We start from the raw sequence: 14,847 nt of genomic DNA, 5'->3' as shown, positions 1-14,847 counted from the left end.
GATCCTGTCCACACCCTGAGTGCACTCATGCACTTTCCAGCAGAGGTTACTTTATGGCGGGCATGAGTGGAAACCCTGAAAAATTTACCCCTCCCTTGTCCAAGGGTATGAAACCCACTTGCCATCTTGGCTGAGATCAGCTAAATTAGCCCAGAGCTGGGATGATTCTGCTGTGTTTGACTCATTGATACATGTGCTCACTTAGTTACTATAGGTGCATGAAGATCTGAGCTTCTGGAAGGTAGATACACTTTTCTGATATAAAGAGAGAGAAGGAACAAGGGCTACACAAAGAAATATACGTCTTACACAGGAGAATATAATTATATGGTTTGTTAACTAACATAAGATACAAATCTAAAAAATCAAAATAAGTTTTGATCTGAGAGTATTTGATCATAAAACTCAGATCGAGAACCAGCCTTCAAAGCACATAATGGCCTGGATTTTGTGGTCAGTGGCAAACGAACAGTGCTGTTCATTACACTTCCACTTGTCCACAGACTTTCTGTGGGCTTTTGCACTGGAACTTGTGGTGATTAGAAAGCCATTTCAGCACAGCGCCCTCTGCAGGGGATCTGGGACCTGTGTGAACAGGACGAGCAACTGTGTATCTCCTTAACCAATCAGATTGAAGAAACCTTACCGAGACACGCAGAGTCTGAACCAGGAAGTGTCAGTTAGAATATTTAATTCAATGCCAAATCATGTACAGAAAGTGAAATAGAGGGAAAGAAAGATGGGATTAAAAGAGAGCGATAAAAGAGACAGAAAGAAAAAATTACAAAAATTATTTAAATGTTGTAATTTAAATAAATCTCCAACAATAATTAAAATCTGATGGAATAAGACTCCACACTTGTGAAAGTTAATTTTAAGTACCAGAGAGGTTGTTTGGCAGTAGTTAAGACTTATCATGCCATTAAGATTTACTTACACTGGAATGGACAAGCCCTAACTTTTTCTGGCAAGTTTAGTTGGTTTCTATCTAGTAAGAACGCAACTTCACGCCATTCCATGTAGTTCAATGCCGAGTCTCTTGACGAGATACTATTAAAGAGAAGCTTCGGGAGGAGCAGGGCAACTCGGACAGCAGCTTCCTGGTTTCTGCGTTTAACTGTGCATGTGCAATCGGCGGAAGTTGCTGTCCGATTTACACTTTAATAACGGTGAGCGCTGATAGCCTCACCATTATTTTTACTGCAAAATCTGGGCCAAAATCTAACAGTGATTGGTCAGGGATCTGTCACAAAGCCATGTGGAGTGCCCAGTTACTCTGACACTGAAATACAGACTAATCCAGTACTTACCATGTTGTCTTTAATGACTGTAGGTGTCCATCCTTCAAAGGCAAACAGGGGATGAATTTTGTTTTCGTGTGGGCAATCAAAGCATCGATGGATGTCATAGCCGTAACGGAACAACATCCTCAGCATAACCTCATCATTTAATGCATATTGTAGAGCGGATGGGAAGTGAGTTGTGTTCACTCTGCAATAGTAATTCACATTGGCTCCATGGCGAAGAAGCAAGTTTATGAGCTCATAGTTGCCCAATCTTACAGCTAGCTGGAGACAATTGATAGGATCTTGGTTTGGTAGTGCTCCAGCCTCCAGGAGGAGCCGAGCAGAGTAGACATCATTATTTGACACAGCAAAATAGAGAGCAGATTTTCTGTGATCATCGTAACCTCTGCGAAGCCTGGGACTGAGCATGAAATTGACATCGAAATTGTACTGCAGAAGCAACTTGAGGCATTCTTGGTGGCCACCTGCTGTTGCAGAGTGCACTGGACTTATCCCACTCTCCTTAATAGCAGAGTAATCCGTCACTGGAATTAACAGCTTCACCGCGCTAAGGCAAACCAAACAAGAATAAACAACAGTAATTTGAAAAAACTGCAAATAGTGGAAATCAGAAATAAAACAGAACATCTCAGAAATACACAGCAAGTCCACCAGTACTGGAATAAAGTGACCGGTGAAATTAATGTTTCAGGTTTACACCCTTAATCAGCTGGACAAAGGGTCTCAAATTTACCTATTTTTTTAAAACAGATGCTGAGCGACAAATTGTATTTTCCAGCAATTTTTGTTTTTATTTCATATTGAAGCTAAAGGCAGTAGCCTGTCTCTGTTCTGTTTACATAAGCCCCACCAACTTCAGGCTCTTTTAGTGTTACAAATCAGCAGCTGACAGCACATGCACAGTTCTCTTGCCTTAAGCTGCAGTAAGACATGATCTGACTTATCTTGCTGTGGTGGCAGTGGAGACTCAATTCTTCACGGATTTTCTAAGCTACTGCAGAATTTGCCAGCTCCACTTCTGGCCATCAGCCGATGGAGATTGTCAGTGGGGGGAATGTAAACAGGGATAACAACAACAACTTGTATTTATATAGCATCTTTAACGTAGTAAAACGTCCCAAGGTGCTTCACAGGAGTGTTATAAGGCCAAAATTTGGCACCGAGCCACATAAGAAGAAATTAGGGCACTTGAGGGTCAAAGAGGTGGGTTTTAAGGAGCGTCTTAAAAGAGGAAAGAGAGGTAGCGAGGCGGAGAGGTTTACAGAGGAAATTCCAGAGCTTCGGACCTAGGCAGCTGAAGGCCCAGCCACCAATGGTTGAGCAATTAGTCAGGGATGCTCAAGAGAGCAGAATTAGAGGAGCACAGAAATCTCAGGGGGTTGTGGGGCTGGAAGAGATTACAGAGAAACAGAGGGGCGAGGCCATGGAGGGATTTGAAAACAAGGATGAGAATTTTGAAATCGAGGCATTGCTTAACCGGGAGCCAATGTAGGTCAGCGAGTACAGGGGAGATGGGTGAATGGGACTTGGTGCGAGTTAGAACATGGGCAGCCGAGTTTTGTATGACCTCAAGTTTACGTAGGGTACAATGTGGGAGGCCAGCCTGGAGTGCAGTGGAATAGTCAAGTCTAGAGGTAACAAAGGCATGGATGAGGGTTTCAGCAGCAGATGAGCTGAGGTAGGGGTGAACGTGGGCAATGTTATGGAGGTGGAAGTAGGCGGTCTTAGTTATGCCGCGGATATGTGGTCAGAAGCTCATTTCAGGGTCAAATATAACACCAAGGTTGCGAACAGTGTGGTTCAGCCTCAGCCAGATGTTAGGGAGAGGGATGGAGTCAGTGGCTAGGGAACGGAATTTGTGGCAGGGACTGAAAACAATGGCTTCGGTCTTCCCAATATTTAATTGGAGAAAATTTCTGCTCATCCAGAAATGGATGTCGGATAAGCAGTCTGACAATTTAGAGACCGTGGAAAGGTCGAGAGAAGTGGTGGTGATGTAGAGCTGGGTGTCATCAGCGTACATGTGGAAACTGATGCTGTGTTTTCGGATGATATCGCCAAGGGGCAACATGCAGTTGAGAAATAGGAGGCGGGCAAGGATAGATCCTTGGGGACACCAGAGATAACGATGCCGGAGTGGGAAGAGAAGCCATTGCAGGTGATTCTCTGGCTACAATTAGATAGATAAGAATGGAACCAGGCGAGTGCAGTCCCACCCAGCTGGACGATGGTGGAGAGGCGTTGGAGAAGGATGGAGTGGTCAACCTTGTCAAAGGCTGCAGACGGGACGAGAAGGGATAGTTTAACTTTGTCACAGTCACAAAGGATGTCATTTGTGACTTTGATGAGAGCCATTTCGGTACTGTGGCAGGGGCGGAAACCTGATTGGAGGGATTCAAACATGGAGTTCTGGGAAAGATGGGCACAGATTTGTGAGGCGACAACACGTTCAAGGGCTTTGGAGAGGAAAGGAAGGTTGGAGATGGGGTGGTAGTTTGCAAGGACGGAGGGGTCGAGGGTTTTTTTGAGGAGAGGGGTGATGACAGCAGATTTGAAGGAGAGAGGGACAGTACCTGAGAAGAGTTAACCATTAACAATGTTAACTAACATGGGAGCCAGAAAAGGAAGTTGGGTGGTCAGCAGTTTAGTGGGAATACGGTCGAGGGAGCAGGAAGTGGGTCTCATGGACAAGATGAACACGGAGAGGTCAAGAGGGGAGAGCGTAGAGAAACTGGAGAAAGATGCGAGTTCAGGGCTAGGGAAGGGGGGAACCTTGGAGGAAGTGTGGCCCAGTGGGCTAGGGGAAGGAAGGGAAGTGGCAGAGGCAGCTGATTGGATGGTCTCAATCTTAGAGACAGAGAAGTCCATGAGCTCCTCGCACTTGTTGTTGGAGGTGAGGGTGGAGGAGACAGGGGAGAGGGATTTAAGAAGACAGCAGTAGAGAATAGAAGCTGGGGTTTATCTTTGCATTCCAGAATGATCCTGGAATAGTGAGCAGTTTTGGCAGACGAGAGCAGGACCCAATAATGCTTTATGTGGTCCAGCCAGATCTGGCGATGAATGGTTAAACCAGTTGTCCGCCATATCCATTCAAGTCTGTGTCCCTTCGACTTGAGGGAACAAAGGTGAGGGCTGTACCAGGGGGAATGGCCAGGGCGAGAGAGAGTAATGGTTTTAATAGGGACCAAGGCATCAAAGGTGGAGGTGAGGGTGTGGATAAGCTGCACCAGGAGAATCTGCTGAAATGCAAAAGCTGGTAGGATAACATTATTAGTTTCACATCACGTAAATGTTTATACCTGGCATTGTCAAGTGTCACCTAGCTAGTTCGTGGGCATGTTTTCTAACTGGTGTTACTTGATCTGGAGGATTTACACAGGAATGTATCTCAGTGTAACACTAATATCAGTATCTCCTAGCATAAAGCTGCTCGTTTAAATAAGAGTTTATAGACTGATATTCCCAACCATTTAAAAAAATTATTCTTGAGTAGCTTAGGAGCAGAGTAATTAAATGGCTCGCTTTGCATCTTATTTTTTTTATGGGGCCTCAGTTCCAACAGTGGCTGATGATAACGAGCTTTGCCAGTTCCCAGCCAGGGCACTTGGTGGAGCAGCCCACCATATGTAGAGTTGGGCTGGAAGAAATAAAGCAGCCCACGGGCAAATGCTTCTTAGATTGGCATCAAAAGCTGGCGGGTGTCCTAAAGCAGAGGAAATGCCTTATGCAGAATACTTTATGAAAGAAAATATTGGCAGAGAAAATTTGCATGAGATTCCTATAATAATGCTTCAGCATCTTACAGATAAGTAACAGTTCCAAGGCGGTCCTATTTCAATACTGGAAATTAATATTGTCAGATCACAACAGATTAATTTCCAAACTATCATTGTCCTGTGACTACAGGAAGTTTGTACTGAAGACTCCTAATGATGAAGCTATAAGAATATTATTCATTTTTGTGTTTTAAACAATGATTGTGGATGACAAAATGGACGACAAAGACAACAGTGCCGGCTGATAGATACAAGTGCCACAGACTTGAAGAAGCAGCATTTGAATATAGCCATGGCTCACATTTGCATTCAGTCTCTCTGCACCTCCAAACAAAAGTCTGATGACCTGGGCCAGTTCTTTATATACAAGACTGAACCAAGGTCAGGTTCCTAGTCAACTTGAGAGTGAGTAAATGGGCAGCAACTCCACTTCAGGTGGAATTTCAGCAGTCCAGAGGAAACTGCTTTGGTAAAGCCCTTGAAGATCAGTCTCTTCAACCAGAATATAGAATATTCAGTCAAAGTCACTACATAGGAGATAGAAAGGAATAAAGCAATTTTTATATTTACCTCAGTATAATTGAAAATGCAAACTTTAGATTTGTCTAAATTATAGCCACAGTATTTTAACATTTTTAAACGTTTTCAAAAAATCTCTGCAATTTCACCTCAGATTTTTATTCAAACTATTCGAAGTAAAAACATCACCACTGTAGCTGTGTTCTGCTTGATACATTTTTCTCAGACTTACTCATAGTGCCCTTTGTATGATGCCCTGTGAATGGGCAGGTGACCAGAGTATTTAGGAACATTGGCATCAGCCCCATATTCCAATAGGAGTGCCAGGCATTCTGAGTTCACAACTGTAGCAGCCTCAAATAACACAGACACGCCATCAGAAGCTTGAGACAGGACATCAGCTCCTGTGAAACAGAGACAAGTTAGTTTAAAGTAGGAAGTAGGGTGAGGCAGGGTGGGACAGAGGTATGATGCCCGCGCTTTCATATTTAGACCTTGGTTTGAATTCAGCTCACAGTGAGATCATGAAAGTTTCCCCTCTCTGTTAGCTGTCAGAAAGTGATATGAAATGAGTTTGAACGTGCTCACTCCAGTTCCCAAAGAGCAAGGGTCTGCAGCATAAAGATTCCTAAAATTCAGCACCAAGCACAGTTTGAGACCACAAGGAGGTTTGGTGCTGTCAATAGAAAAGGCCAATTATAACACACGTGGTGTTGCCCGAGACCAGGCAGCTCAGCACAGATCAAGGAGCTTCCTGCTCTAAATAGCCATATTTGCACAACCTTTCTGCAGCAGAAGGTTTGTGAGATAGATCTGCGGGAGAAACAACACCTTAAAAAACTATGATCTGCTGGTGAGTATTCCAGTGGGTGAAACTAAATCAGCCACCACAATAAGTTTCCTTACCACTTCACTGGGCGCCTGCTTCTGGAAATAATATTCCAATTATTTTTGAACAGTGACTTAGCCTATGCCCCCATAATAAAATGAGTACAATTCCAAACCTCTAAATTTTAAATGTATTTTCCTGATTTCTGTATCTGGCAATTAAATCTACAAATATCCTCAGACAAACAAATGCAGAACAAAATATGCTCGAAAAATGAAAGAAAGGGTCAGAAGTCCCAATAGGTGGACACTTGTTTAGCTGCACAGTTTATTAGCAAAAATGAGAGCACATGTAACCTTAGGACATGGGTTGATAATTGGTTGATAGGTAGGAGATATAGAGTAGGGATAAGGGAATGTACTCTGGTGCAATGTGACAAGTTGTGTTCCCCAGGGATCTCGACTGGGCCCTTAGCTTTTCACCATATATGTCAATGATGTGGATGAAGGAATAGAGAGTTATACATCTAAGCCTGCAGATGACACTAAGTTAGGAGGAACAGTAAATTGTGTAGATGGAAATACAAAGTTACAAAGGGACATAGACAGATTAAGTTAATAGGCAAAATCATGGCAGATGGAGTTCTATGTGGGGAAGTGTGAGGTCGTCCACTCTGGATCCAAGAAAGACAAGTCGGAATATTTCTTCATGGCAAGAGACTAGAAACTGTAGAGGAGGAAAAGGATTCGGGTGTCCAGGTAAACAGATCACTGAAAGCTACTGCTCAGGTACAAAAAGTAATCAAAAGGCTAATAGAATGTTCTTTATCTCAAAGGGATTGGAATTCAAGTGTGAGGAAGTGCTGCTTCAGTTGCACAGAGCCTTGGTCAGGCTCCATCTGGAGCACTGCCTTCAGTTCTGGGCACCACACCTCAGGAAGAATATACTGGTCTTTGAGGGGGTACAGCCCAGATTTACCAAAATGATATCGGACCTTAAAGGATTAAAATTAGAGGACAGGTTGCATAAAGTTAGCTTGTATTCCCTTAGTTTAAGTGGTTGAGGGGTGATCTAATTGAAGTGTTTCAAATGATAAAAGGATTCACTGGAGTAGATACAGAGAAGCTATTTCCTCTGATGGGGGAATCCAGGATAAAGGGTATAATCTTAAAATGAGAGCTTGGCCATTCAGGAGTGAAATAAGGAAACATTTTTTCACATGAAGGGTAGTGAAAATGTGAAATTCTCTCCCCCAAATGGCTGTGGATGTTGGGTCAATTGAAATTTTCAAGACAAAGATCAACAGATTTTTATTAGGTAAGGGCATCAAGCGATATGGAGCAAAGGCTGGTAAATGGAGTTGAGGTACAAATCAGCTATGATCTAATTGAATGGTGGAACAGGCTCGAGGGGCTGAATGGCCTACTCCTGTTCTTGTGTTCTTAAATAACAACAGAAAAGACATTAAAAAAAAAATTAGGTAACAAGTAATTAAGATCATTAAGTCCCAACAAGCCTGTCTCTTTTCATAGATCAACTCTACCTACCTGCCTTCTTACCACATCCACCAATCTCCTCTCTTCAAAAACATACTTGTACTGCCCGCTTCAACGATCTTCCTGGTAACTCATTCCACACCCATGTTACTTGTGGGATAACAAAGTTCTGCCTGAGCTCCCTTCTTACTACTAACTTCCTAATTTGTTACTTGTATCCACTTGTATTTGAACTTTTCACCACAGTGAACTATTTGCTTTGATCAATTTTGTCAATGCCTTCATAATCTTGGGGTTTAGGGAAGGAGTTGCGGAGTATGGGAGCAAGATGGCTGCACATTCTGCGACTGATGGCAAAACAGAGAGAGGAAAAAGGGAAATGGGCAGTAGATCAGCATTGGAAAGTGAACAGTACAAGCAGAGACATGGGGCTCAAGAATGTTGCAAAGTGGAGGGAGTGAGGCCACAAAAGAATTTGAAGATGAAGACCAGGATGTTGAAGTAAATGAACTGGGAGATGCAGAGCTAGTGGGTCAGCAAGGATGAGGCTGATAGGTGAGGGATTTTGTGTAGCATGCAATGTAGGCAGCAGAGATCTGGAGGAGTTGGAGTTTATGTAGGTTGCAGTTTTGCTGAACATCACAAAAGTATAGTCTGGAGGTGATAAAGGTATGGATTAGAATTACAGCGGCAGTGGGGGTGAAGTAGGGGCAGGGATGGGCAGTGTTTTAGAGGTGGAAGGAGGAACAATAGAGCCAGAGGACGCGGCCTGTGCTTCAAGGGGGGTAAATGCAAAACTAATCTGTGGAAACAATATTTCAGTGAGCGAGTGGTCAATCTATGGAACAAGCTCACTAGGGAGATGGTGGAAGCAGTTAGTATTGATTCATTCAAATGCAACGTGGATAGGTTTCTTTCAGAAAATCAAGTATACAAGTAATTTGAGGCATGGATTGAATAAATACTCAAAGAGGAAAAAATTGCAGAGCTATGGGGAAAGGGCAGGGGAATGGGATATACGTATAGCTCTTTCAAAGAGCCGGCACAGGCATGATGGGCTGACTAGCATCCTGCTGTACTGTATCATTCTATGATTCTATGACATGTGGTAAGTGTAGCATGCTTGGGAGGAACAGGAAACTTTGGACCTATGATTCCCAAAGCTCTCCACCACTGGGATTTTCCTTGTGTCATGTCTGGGTTTGTTGTAGATTAATTGTTAGAGATTGATTGCTGTGATTAGTCAGCAACTTCATTATTGTTGTATCATGTGACTGCCAGGATAGTAGAAGATGAACTAGGTGGACCTTGGTCCTTTTTCATCTAGCAATTCCAATGTTCCAATCATTGATGATGCACTGAATGTGGGGTTTGAACCTCAGCTAGAGTCAAGCAGTACACTGAGGCCATGCACCATCTTATTGAGCCTCAACTGATAGTGGATCACTCTGCTTTGGATTTTATCTATCAGACATTGCTCTAGTCAAGTAACAAGAGCCATGGAAGCACCCTGATCAATAGCTTATAAACTATGCAAATGATGCATTACCTTTTTGGAGTAAAAGATTCACCATTTCTGTATATCCATTCTGTGCAGCAACAGCTAGCGGGGTGAGTCCAAAGGCACTTCTAGGGTCTATATTGGCTCCAGAGTGAATCAGTAAATCCATGAAGTCCTTCCTGCCCAGTTTAGCAGCTTCATGCAGGGCTGTCCTATTATTAATGCACTCCATGTTCACAGCTGCCCCAAAACGTAACAGCATCGAGGTGACATCAAGAGCTCCCTTTCTTATAGCTTTGAAAGGAGAAAAAGGGTCTCACTGACTTGTGTTAAATGATGCATTCAGAATTCCACTATCTTATAAACAAGATTACACATTGTAAAAGCTTAACAGTACTTTGGTTACTGATTACATTTAGAAAACATCTCTCTGGTAACCAAGAATCTCTTGCCTTATTTATCAAATATTAGATCCTCTTTACAATCTTCTTCCGTTTCCATTTGTTTAAAGTTTTTTTCAAATCCTCTTTCTAATTTATCTCTCCCTCCCACTACCCTCCCAATTGCACACGCCGTTCCCTGACTGAAAGAGTAGGCAGGCACTTTGCTTCAAGTGTTTCTGCCAACATTCCTCTAAATAACCCCATGTAAGTGTGCAAAAGAGGAGCTTAAGCTTCAGCTGGCTCATTCTCTCAATTTTATTTCCATTTCTGTGAAGGAACCATCTAGCTTTAGTTCACTGCCTCCATCTTAAACTGATTAAGAAAAACAGCATCTAATGAGGATTCATGGGATCATATCCATGCCATTCCTCTCCGGCATGGCAGACTGGTGCACTAAACCACTGTGCTGTAGCAGCTCACCAAGTCTTCCTGTGGGTTGAATTAACTGCACTGCAGTACAATGAATAATGCAAATGTTTTCGTGCCTATAAACACTTAATACATCCACATTTCAATTTTATGTCTTCCCCTGCTAATCCTGCTGCTTCCTGCTTTGGTCTAGAGTGGGAGATGGACTGGGTTGCTGCATTGTTACTGTGTAATCACATTAATGTGAAATACACTTCTATAGGGTAGAACAGGCCCTAAAAGTCCACCACCCCCATCCAAATGTCATCTCAGTTTGTTCGAGTGCTTCATAAATCACATTCAATGATACATCAATATACTGTCCAACTTTCAAACAACCTCACCAGGGGTTAAGCTAATGATTTTGGAGAGATGCGGCAGTCCATATTATACTTGTACCCATTTTCTTCTGTCCCACTTTTCCATAATTAACAAAGCTTCATAAAGAAGGAAAAGAATTTGTATTTCTATTGTAAAATAAACATAAAAATGCAAAAACTGAAAATTTGAAATAAAAACAGAATATTCTGTAAATGTACAGGTTAATCAGCATCTGTAAACAGGAAAGACAGGTTATGAAGGGTGTATGAAGGGATAATCTGTCTCTTTTCTTTGCAAATGCTGACCAACCTGTTTTGCATTTTCAGCATTTTCTGATTTTGTTTTTTTGCATTTATAATGGTGCCTTAATCATTCCTCAGGACATCTCAAAAAAACTTCACAACCAATTGGGTACTTTTGAAATGTAGTCATTGTTGTTGCGTAGGTAAATGTGGCACAACAAAGTCTTACAAACATTATATAAGATGCATGATCTTTCTTGTAGTCGTGTTGATTGAGAGGTGAATGCTGACTAGGGCACTGGGACAGTTCCCTGCTTTCCTTCGAATACTGTCATGGGATCTTTTACATCCATATGATCAAGCAGATGAGTCTTGGTTTATATATCTCATTGGAAATACGGATATAATATAAGATAAAAACAAAATTAATTAAGTCTCAGGCTGAAGAAAATGAAGGCACAGACTCGATGGGCCGAATGGCCTCCTTCTTTGCTGTACTATTCTATGATAACTTAGGAGTAGAAAAATATGAAAGCCCACAGGAATCACAAATATTTAATCCTAATGATACTGACACTGGATCAGGAGATAGCAATAAGTAGGTGGTTTGAAAAGTAATTAAACTAATTTAGACTTTGATCTTTACCCATGATAAAGCTCAGTAGCACAGATTTAAAGAGAGATTCACCGGCTATTAAAACAGAATTGCCCTCTTCATTCTTGGAATTGGGTTTGCAGCCATTCTCGAGTAAATACTGCACATTATCGATAAGGTTCAACTCAACCGCCAAAAACAGAGGGGTTTCACCCTTCAGGGTCTTCTGTTCCCGTGTACTAGGATGAGAAGCTGCAACGAAATGAAACCTTAGTTAGAAATAAAAACATCAATTTGGGAATTCAAACACAGTTAAATAACAACTTTTATCAACCTCACCCAAACTCCCATGTAGTGTCAGGTGGTAACTTGCAATGATTATTAGTTTAGAGAGGGGGATGGTCACAGTGTTTTGTTCTTTGTGGCTAGAATGATGTCCCTTGGGTTTGCATCTTTGGCACTGACCTAATATTTTAAACATGAGTTACACTGATACTTGTATAACACTTTTTACAAGGAAGGCCAGATCTGCAAGCTGTTGTACGTGGAATTCACCTGCATTGTTTGCAGTTCCCAACAAGACTGCAATACGTATGAAAACAGTATAATAAAGAACTACAGAAGAAAAACATGTACTGGACATAAAAAACCAGCACATTGAGAATATTCAGTACCATACACTGAAGGAAATTCTTCCACCTAACAGTAGAAATCACTAAAGCTAGGATTATTAAGATTCTGAATCAATTAACACTTCTAAATGGACTATTACAGTAAGAGTAATGCTGAATAAAAACTTTAAAACCCCATAGCTAAACTTTCCCTGAATACAGGTAGGAGCTAAAGAAGTCTATCTGCGAAAAGGATTTTGTTTTTGCCTTCTGCCAGTGTGAAGAATGGTACCGTTTGCTTTCTCCCTCTCGCATTTTTTCATGTTCATGACTGGACTCCACTTTCTGTAAGCAGACCGAGTCTCTGTGAATCCAAATTAGCATCTTTATTCATTGCTGTGTACAGGCTATCATGCTCATGTTTAGCAATTAGCCCCAAATTGCATCAACTAAAGTCAGTTTGGTTCAGTTGATAGCTCTTTTACCTCTGAGTCAGAAGATTGTGGCTTCAAGCTTCACCCCAAGACTTGAGCACAATATCTAGATTGACAACTTAGTGCAGCACTGAGACTTATTTACCGATAAAATATTTGAAGCAAAAAGAGCAAGATACTAATACAGTACAGTATGAATTGTTCAAACTGTTTATATAACAATAATAAAGGACAAGAGCCCCAAATCCCGTTCAAAATTTCTCAGCAAATCCTTGGAAACTCAGTCTCCGATTGTGAATTGTGTGAGATTATTCCTCGTGGAGCTTTTATTGATACTTTCAGGGTTATAAAAGCATCCTATCTTTGAAGTGGAAGAATTTGAAAATGGTTCCTTGACAAATAAATCACAGCAAACCATGTGTTAATGGTTCAAGAAACAAGAGTACCTACTAGTTAAACAGGTTGTACCTACTAGTTAAACTAGTTCTCAACACCCAATACTAAAAGAAATTATATTCTGAGGCAGCCATCACCAAGAGGAATTCACACAGAGTAGCAATGTAGTACATTCCACGATCAAAAACAATGGACTAAAATGTATGTAACGCAACATGAATTGAAACATCAAGGAAAACCATTTAAGCAGATGTTTTCTTTGACTTCAATTAGGTATGTTTGCATGCAGCCACCTTCACCGACAGAATGGCCTTGCCACATAACGTCGGGATGCTCACATAAAGCCATCCCTGGCACATTGCTGGCTGAAGCCATTTTTTAAAAATTCCCAAATAAAAACAGAAAACACTGGAGAAACTCAGCAGGTCAGGCAGCATCTGTGAATTAATAGCACAAAGAATTCGACCCAACACAATCGTCGCTAAGCAAAAGGAAAAATATCTGTCATATTGGGCAGAAACAACAAAAACCCAAAGCAAACTCAATTGCTACTTGGCCCTAAACAGACAATACAACATGGCTGATTACCTGACCATGGTAAAGGATAGCAAACTGAGAAAAACTTTGACAATGTACAGACTTAGTGAACATAACCTGGCGATCGAAAAAGGTAGACACAGACAGACCCGGCTACCAAGAGAGGACAGGATATGCTCTCACTGCAGTCAGGGAGTGGTGGCGACAGAGATGCACTTCCTCACAGCTTGTAGAAAATATCAGGGCATAAAGGAGAATTTCTACCCAAAATTCACAAAAATATGCCCGGAATTCAGAAATTTGAATGATGACCAAAAACTCCCATACCTACTAGGGGAAGAGAGAAATTGCATAACACTAGCGGCACACTATGTTACAGCTTGCCATAAACAGAGGGACAACCAGTAAATATAAGAAAAGAGTATATATAAATTATATGAAAGTATATATTTATACACTCAGGGATATATCGGTTTATACACTGTATGGATAGATCTGTATTTTTGTGAACAAACATGAATGTTTTCCGATGCTTTGGCAACATAAGATGTAACTTGTCATGCCAATAAAGCGATTGGAATTGAATTGAATTGAATTGAGAAACAGAGTTAACGTTTCAGGTCGATGACCTTTCGTCAGAACTGGAAAAGGAACAGATTTTTAAGCAAGTGTAGAGGCTGGGAAAGGGGGGAGGGGATGAAAGAACAAAAGGGAAGGTCTGTGATAGGATGGAAGGCGGGAGAGATTAAGAGATATTAAGAGATATTCAAGGCAAAAGGAGATGGTAATGGGACAGGTTAAGAAACAAAGGATGGCTCTAGATGAAGTGTAAATTGCGCTGGCAGAATGAAAGACAGTTGCCATGTCATAGAGTCATAGAGTCATAGAGTTTTACAGCACAGAAAGAGGCCCTTCGGCCCATCGTGTCTGCGCCGCCCATCCATCCCTGTCCAGTCTAATCCCATTTTCCAGCATTTGGTCCATAGCCTTGTATGCAATGGCATTTCAAGTGCTCATCCAAATGCTTCTTGAATGTTGTGAGGGTTCCTGCCTCTACCACCCTTTCAGGCATTGAGTTCCACATTCCAACCACCCTCTGGGTGAAAAAGTTCCTCCTCAAATCCCCTCTAAATCTCCTGCCCCTTACCCTGAATCTATGCCCCCTTGTTATTGACCCCCCTACTAAGGGGAAAAGTTCCTCTTTATCTACCCTATCTATGCCCCTCATCATTTTGTACACCTCAATCAGGTCCCCCCTCAGCCTTCTTTGCTCCAAGGAAAACAACCCCAGCCTGTCCAGCCTCTCTTCATAGCTGAGGCGCTCCATCCCAGGTAACATCCTGGTGAATCTTCTCTGCAATTAGGGGGGTCAATAACAAGGGGGCATAGATTCAGGGTAAGGGGCAGGAGATTTAGAGGGGATTTGAGGAGG

The 14,847-nt window shown here is 41.9% G+C and overlaps 1 protein-coding gene across 9 annotated transcripts in view; it reads right to left on the bottom strand.

Annotated features, from left to right (window-relative positions):
* asb14a (ankyrin repeat and SOCS box containing 14a) overlaps positions 1-14,847 on the bottom strand; it is a 65,109-nt gene that overhangs the window by 18,349 nt on the left and 31,913 nt on the right. For 8 of the 9 annotated variants that reach the window (XM_086001604.1, XM_086001606.1, XM_086001608.1 and 5 more), the window contains 4 exons: positions 11,489-11,689; positions 9,477-9,722; positions 5,835-6,006; positions 1,311-1,854 (listed from right to left, as the gene is read on the bottom strand). In XM_086001604.1, the coding sequence (XP_085857730.1) occupies positions 1,311-1,854; positions 5,835-6,006; positions 9,477-9,722; positions 11,489-11,689 (1,163 nt within the window). The remainder of the gene's footprint in view (positions 1-1,310; positions 1,855-5,834; positions 6,007-9,476; positions 9,723-11,488; positions 11,690-14,847) is intronic. The other variant, XM_086001605.1, reaches the window with a different exon arrangement.

The sequence above is a fragment of the Somniosus microcephalus genome, chromosome 11, assembly GCF_052327205.1.
Source record: "Somniosus microcephalus isolate GS21.2 chromosome 11, FLI_Smic_1.0, whole genome shotgun sequence".
In the NCBI taxonomy this organism is placed as follows: domain Eukaryota; kingdom Metazoa; phylum Chordata; class Chondrichthyes; order Squaliformes; family Somniosidae; genus Somniosus; species Somniosus microcephalus.
The sequence above is the reverse complement of the archived record's forward strand: the minus strand, read 5'-3'. Positions and strand labels throughout refer to the sequence as shown.